General features: G+C 29.2%; 1 protein-coding gene across 4 annotated transcripts in view; it reads right to left on the bottom strand.

Annotated features, from left to right (window-relative positions):
* Positions 1–3,083: 3,083 nt before the first annotated feature.
* The window catches only part of LOC139511993 (myc box-dependent-interacting protein 1-like), a 44,665-nt gene continuing 39,778 nt past the window's right edge, over positions 3,084–7,970 (bottom strand). For all 4 annotated transcript variants that reach the window (XM_071299279.1, XM_071299281.1, XM_071299280.1 and 1 more), the window contains 2 exons: positions 7,401–7,502; positions 3,084–6,730 (listed from right to left, as the gene is read on the bottom strand). In XM_071299279.1, coding sequence (XP_071155380.1) covers positions 6,650–6,730; positions 7,401–7,502 — 183 coding nt within the window. In that variant the 3' untranslated portion in view covers positions 3,084–6,649. The remainder of the gene's footprint in view (positions 6,731–7,400; positions 7,503–7,970) is intronic.

The raw sequence follows: 7,970 nt of genomic DNA, 5'->3' as shown, positions 1-7,970 counted from the left end.
GCTGGTGACCTTCTGTTGTTGTCTTCTCTATGGTCGGGTTGTTGTCTCTTTGACACATTCCCCATTTCCATTTTCAATTTTAAATCCGTTTCTATGATATATTTTGACGTTGGTTTTGTTGCACTTCATTGTTTTGTTGTTCCATTGTTTTTGTTTAATAGTTCGTGTTTCCCTCGGTTTTAGTTTTTAACACGGATATGTTTTCTTTCAATTTTGAACAGTGGCATACTACTGTTGTCTTTATTGACAAAAAATAAATTGAAAACAGGCAGCCCTAATTTTTAGTTCTCAAGAAAAAATGCGCTAATCATTTCAAACATGGCCCTTATATTTTATAATACTAGAAAAGTTTAAATCAGTAAACATGAAATTCTGAACAAAACATCTGAAAGTGTGGCGCACAGTATTGTGTTCAGACATGGAGACTGTTAACAAACTTTATGGCCATAATCTTTAGAAAATTGTTATATAATTCGGTAAACATGTCATAATGTAAATGAAACTATGTTGCCACCGTTTGCATATTACCTTATAAAGGGACATAACTAAAGAACAGCAAATAGACACCATCAAAATTCAAACTAGATCTGTGTTTTGTGGTGAAGAGCATTGTGTTTATGTTACATAAATTTTGTTGAAGCAAACTGAAACATATTTCTGGAAGTACATACAGACGAACAAGGGTGGGGGCATAAAAACAGCCAGATATAGCTTAAACAACTGAAAGGGACCATAATCTGCGACTGTCCCTGGATGATGTAAGTTCTTTACTATTGATAGACTTAAAATGCAAAAATAATCTGATTGATAAACCAAATAAACTTATCATAGATAGATTGTTGGTCTTTCAATGCCCCTTTCATCACACTGTGCTTTGTCATGGAAGAAAGTTTCTTTCTGGTTTCAGACGATTCACAAACCTTTAGCATGAAAACTGCTAATCATAGTGAATTAAGAATCAGAGTTGAATGTGTCTTGCTCAAGTGGTTGTATAACAGGCTATTATAACTATAGATGAACGTCTGGAGTTTTGTAGACAAAATGCGCATCTGGCCTCAATACAAGTTTTTATCCTGGGTTGTGTTCAATATCATAGAGGCTACGTAGATTTTGACTATTGAACTTTTATTTAGCCTAGCTGCTACATAGATATTGATAACAGCTACATAACAGCTAAGATATTGAACATGACCCTGGTATCTATGATGAGTTTATGCAGTCATCAAAGCCCCAAATTATCATTTCCGGTTAATTTCTTACTTACAGAATATTTTCCAACAATAACAATGCCAAATTATCATTTCAAACAGCTTTTCTGACCCAGATTTTTACTTTCTAATTTTTGGTTTCAATACGGTTCAACTTCTCCCCAAATGTGGCCTTTCAGCAGTTCTGGTCCCCTTGTATATGAAACAGAACATGATACTGGCATATATTTAATATATCAAAGTATTAACCTGGTTTCATTGACATGATTTTAAACCATGGTTTAATGGCTTTGTTTTTTTCTTTCAAACATGGCTATAAAAAAACACTAGACAATAATGTATAATTATGTTAACTTTATATCACAATGTATATAATTAATATGTACACATATTACATTATATACAATAATCAACAACTTTTAAAATTGCATCAATATAGGATACATTGCAGGTTTCAAGGTATATGATCTTTTCATTGCGCTTAGTACATCAAATAAGGTGCAATTTTCATACTGTGAAAGTCCTCAATAAGTTACAACTTTATTGCATGCCTTTAAGTTACAGCAAAAATTGTTGTTTTAACCAATTACTTTTAAGTAGTCAGACCTGTTCTGATTGTTAAAAAATAATTAAATATTAAGAAAGAGATATATAAATCTCAATATTAAATTACTGTCAGGTGGTTTGACTATTACCTTTTCAAACAGTTAAGGAAGCTGGCTTGTCATGTTTTGGATTTTTTGTCAGATTTTCGGAATCCTCTGGTTTTATCCATTTGAATGCCTTGAAAAATTTGCCCAGTGACCCCCATTTTTCTTTATGAAAATCTTTTACATGTATAATGATAATCCATCTGTAAAAGTCTTATAAAATTTTAATTACTTTTTAACAGTTTTTGAGAACTTCAGCTTGTCAATGATAAAGCTATAAAAAGTCAAGAGAGAATATTTTCCCGCCAAAATTTCAAATACTTATATCTCGAAAACAAGCACGGTGACCTTTATATATTTTCTGCATTTTGGATTTCTTAATTAATTCCCTATCAATATAAACTAGTGCTTTGAAAAGTTAATTACTTTGAAACTGAGAAGCGAACTCCCTTAACTTACTGAATAATCATATATTGTTTAGGGGACACAGTAAAACTGAACTTTGCCTACACTTTCAAAATAGTCTTTAAATCAATCATTATAAAAATAATAAGACATGATGACCAATAATCTACAGTAAAATCTGTGATAATAATCAATTCATTCCGTATTTAGCAAACATGAACTAAGCAATATGAAATATTCAATGAATTCTAACTATATTTTACTGAGAAAAGAATATTCCTGGTTTAAAAATGGTTATTGATGAAGAATATGGTTGGAAGCACAATGCAATAATTTATGAGCACCATGTTCTATTGCAGAAATTGTCTGATCAGATTTCTACCAACACAGAATATAGGTACAGTTTCCCCATCTAATAATCAAATTGCATATTTCTTTTTAAAAAAACAAAACAGATAAATATGGAAGTCTTTACATCCAATTATTATATTGCAATGCATTTGTAATAAATCATGATTTCAAACTTAAATTTTGTTCAAAATGTTTAAATAAATTTGTAAAAAAGTATTTGAAATTATTCCAGTTGACTTTTATCTTTTTAAAAAATAAACATGCAACATATCCGTAGTATATATAACACATGAGTATTTTCAGTAAGACACTATGTACAATACAAATAAAATATTAATATATGGAATATTAGTGTGAACATATGAAAATATATCTGGAATGGGAATGATAAATATATATATATATAAACAATAAACTTTTGTCTCAAAAATATAATACAATGCAAGTAAATATTTTATTTTTCCTCTAATTTATAATCTTACAACAATATAGGTATAACCACATATATAAATTATTATCTTGATTAGACATACAATATTTTGTCAATAAGTACTTTTGTGAAACTTTTGATACTTTCAGATAATCAGTGCAATAGGTTGTTCTCAGCCCTTATTTGGACAAAATTAAGAAATGACCTAAACATTTTGCCAATCAGTTTTTTATTTCAATTTTGTCAATCATTTAAGTATGTCTAATTCAACAAATGAAAAGAACTAAATGTTTTTTAAACCCCAAAAGAAAACCTTCTTACTTTGTCTTTTCCTTAAATCGATACATCAAATTCATCTGACATGAAGATTTCAAAATTTCAGCCACTATTCTGTTTAATTGGGGTAGACTAGAAAATCTTTTAAATGGTGAGTTTCTGAATTTTTTGGCTGTAAATGCAGCTTTTAGTACAAAGGCTGTTCCATTACAAACAAACATAAAACGAAGGGATGGAACTTGAAAAATAGGTTATCTTGTATAGAGTTTTTAAAATTTCCCCTTCTTTTTCCATGTCCCAAAAGAAATTGATATATAAATGTGACTTCCCAGTGTCCCCTGCAAGTTTTCATGTAACTATCCTGAAGAGCATTAAGGTTTTTGAAGAGTATATCCATAATTACAAATTACAAGAAATTGATTATATGTAAATGCACTATTTGGCATTTATAAAACAATAATTGTACATATTAACAAATGATAATAAGTATTTAACATTTTAAATGCGATCAATAAACAAACATTATGTTTTATAGAAAATATGGCTGAACATGTTATATGTATTTGTAGGTGAATATCTTAAATAGCACTCTTATGTAGAACAAAATCTATTGCTTCAACAATCAATGGTGTTAGTTTTTTTTTAAATGTGATAAATATAAAATATAGAAACAAAATTTAATAGGCCATTATAAACAAATTCTTAGATCCTCATCCATTTTTTTATTAAACCTTTTTTTCATATAAGAAAACTCTGCCAAAAGGGGAGAATAGACAGAAATCAAATTAAACCTTTTTTTCATAAAAGAAAACTCTGCCAAAAGGGGAGAATAGACAGAAATCAAATTAAACCTTTTTTTCATAAAAGAAAACTCTGCCAAAAGGGAAGAATGGACAGAAATCAAATTAAACCTTTTTTTCATAAAAGAAAACTCTGCCAAAAGGGGAGAATAGACAGAAATCAAATTAAACCTTTTTTTCATAAAAGAAAACTCTGCCAAAAGGGGAGAATAGACAGAAATCAAATTAAAACTAATTTTTTTACTCTGCATTAAAACTATCCATTATTCAATAAAAAACTACATTTTCATGTGAACAAAGATTTTTTTCATAATCAAATAAACTGAAATGCAGAAATATAAAACAAAACCCTGTTATAAATGATATCCTTATCCAACTTCACAAGTTGACTAAAATTACCAACATGTACAGAAAGATCTTACAATCATTCAAAGAAAAAAGTCTATCAAAAATATAATACCCTGCCAAATCATTAAAATACAATAACAGTTGTATTCATTACTTTTTTTATTAAATTTAACCTTTAACCCTGTATATTCATTAACCGTGGATATAAAAAAAAAGATTTGTCTAGAGTTGGCAAATTGCAGAATTTACAACTGTACAAACCCATGCATGGAAAAACCATCATGATCATGTATTCACATTATTCTAATAATCCTTCTTTCTCTAAAAACAGAAGTTTTCAAAACTTACAAAATATAAGAACTTCTTTCCAACAGGCATCTTAAAATCACATGTTGATACACAACTCTTGAACAAAATACTATTGTTCTAATAATTCATATATAGTGTACAAATAAATGATAAAAATATTTTGTATCCTAAATACCTATGTAGAGTATTTAATAGTAATTTACAATAATATATTAAAATAGTACTTTTATTTTCTATATCTAAAATTGTATCCTACCATGTACTTCAGTTTACATTTATAAATTTCAACAAATGACATTATTTTAAGAAAAATTTACTTCACCAGTAAATTTAGGATAGTTGTTTCTATTGGTTTATTGATATATATGTACCCTCAATATCTTTGTTTCACAATCTATTACCCATAAATAATACAACTTCTATAAAATTAGAGACTGTGACCCTTTTTACATTACTGTATAATGTATATTCCAAGCTCAGTTGTGAATGCTCTGGAGGTTGAAACCATCATTTTTTTTACCACTAATGCTTTTGTCACAGGAGACATATGGTTGGAACCCCTCTTGCAAAATGCCTAGACATGTAGCTTCCTACTTAAACATACAAATTTCATATAATATTCCTTCAATATTAAGAAGGTACACAACATAATTTGGAAAGGTAACCAGTTTTTCCCAAAAAATTAAAAGAAAAATAATAAACTTTATCATAAAAATCTCAATTTGCATTTCAATCTCATATTTTGTATGTATGAGAACTGTTCTTCAAATTCAAATTCTAACTGCAATATTTGCACAATATACTAAACAAGGGTAAAACTTAATGCCCCCTCCGCTACGGCAGGGGCATAAGAAATGTCTGAGCGTTAGTTTAGTATTCCTAATCATACATAAAACATTGATTTTCTCACATGAAATAAAATATCTCATCTTTCTTTCTTTCATTTCGTTGCATTATGATTCAACAATATTCAAACGGATGACATAAAAATGTAAAATCAAGGGATTAAATAGAAAATTTGTTAAATTGAACAGGAAATAAATTCCCAGATTTAAATGATGTTTATAAATTTGTTTGCATATAAGCTTATGATTTGAATATCACAATTTGTTTTACAGTGAAAAACTTATAAGATATAGCTGACAATTATTACACCAAACACTATAACTACAGTCAACACTGAATAAATGTAATGAATAATTACTGATGTAATAGCACCATGACATTATTAAGTAGAACAGAAACTAAATGGAACTAATAGGTGGGTAAATTAACAATTGCAGGTAATAACATGATTTTTCTAACTCTGTATGCAATTAAAACCAATTCTAACCAGTTTGACAAATCAGCTATGGCATGAATTCTCTTAATCTGTATTCAAACCAGTTTTAACCAATTTAACAAACAAGCAATCACCTGATTCTCTAAATCTGTTTCTTAAACCGGTTGTAACCAGTTTGACAAATTGTTCTTGTGATCTTTCCTTGCATATCCATCAGGATCTTTGAACACAACATTTTCATTAAATAATTTGAGAATTCTACCACCTGACCCATGCTCATCACAATATATTTCATCTCTCGATAGTATAATTTAATGTAACTTCACATTTTTAAGCTTGCATATTTATGAAGTAACCTTGAGTGGATAAATGTTTCAATCGACAAGGTGGCGAGGTAGTATCTATGTTATACACAAGATGTAATATTCAATCAATACAAATTAAAATCTGTGTTGACAAATGTTACAAAAAAATATACTTTACAGTGAAACCTGTAACCTAAAACCCCCTGTGTTTGGGCCTCAAATGATTGATTTATGAAATACATAATACAAATATAGTATGGCATCTTTTAAAATCTATCTTTTCTGTCAGACCCGTTTTGTAAAGTTTTCAGGAAACACCCCTTTCTTTCCATCACTTTTCCTCATACCAAGTAACCAACCATCATCCTATAATAAAAAATAATAAGCATTCTGTATAAGTTTCATATCATTTGGTTGAGGCAAACTAAAGTTAGAGAACCGAAACCAACTTTTGGACTTAGACGTACAGACGTTCAGACAGACAGACAGACAGACAGAAATGGGTAAATCTTAATGCACCCTCCACTATGGCAGGGGCATAAAAACACATTTAATTTAATAAAAGTTTCAACTTTAAATGTTATAAAATAAATAAGATGTACAGCATTTTAATGTATAACAATGTACTCAGTTAAGTCCCTTCCATCTACACGGACACAGCAAGCTAATTTCAGCTTCAATTCTGACATTCAGCCCAAGATACATATGAATCATTGCTTAAGATATCAAGATATAAAAAAACTTTTTAAGTGAAAGATTTGGAATTTAGAAGGATTTTCCTCTTATTCAGTATATTGTAAAATTCAGAAATTATTGTGATGTTTTATTTTGCGAAAATGCGACAGGATTATAATTTCATTAATTTAAACTGGCATTTAGATTTTTTTCAAATGAATTAAAAAGGGTTTTTCTGAATATTGCAAAAATTAAAATTGCATTTTAGTCTAAAATAACAAAATTGCCATTATTAATGCACGCATAATTTCTGAATCTACAGTAACCTTATTGCTACTAATTTAACTATATGTCCAGTTACCTGATCATCTGGGTCATCAAATGGTAAAACATAGATCAACTCCCCTGCTTCAAATGGAAGTTCATCTTCATCTTCATTTTTATAAACATGTGTCGCTACTACCTGTGACAATAACAACAATAAATGTCATTAGTTCTCTCAAGTTTAATTTATTCATATAACGTATACATAGTGGCCTTCAAACTAATTTAACTTTTACCCCGCCACATTCATTATGTTCCTGTCCCATGTCAGGAGTCTGTAATTCAAGGGTTGTTGTTTGTTGCTGTATATCTTATTTTTGTTCATAATTTAGTACATAAATTGTTGATGGAGGCCTTTATAACTGACTATGTTGTATGGGTTTCACTCATTGTTGAAGGCCATAGGGTGACCTATTGTTATTAATTTTTGAGTCATTTGGTCTCTTGTGGATGGTTGTCTCATTGGCAATCATACCACAACTTTTTTGTATATTATCATGTGCTACTGCAAGGGCAATGTCTCTTTTTGATAATGTTTTAACAGTATTTTCCACATAATTAAGATTTAATTTCCAACAAGGATGCACATGTTGTCCTGCTAAGCATA

The sequence above is a fragment of the Mytilus edulis genome, chromosome 2 (assembly GCF_963676685.1).
Source record: "Mytilus edulis chromosome 2, xbMytEdul2.2, whole genome shotgun sequence".
Classification (NCBI taxonomy): Eukaryota; Metazoa; Mollusca; class Bivalvia; order Mytilida; family Mytilidae; genus Mytilus; species Mytilus edulis.
Note: the sequence above shows the minus strand (reverse complement) of the source record. Positions and strands in the feature narration are given on the sequence as shown.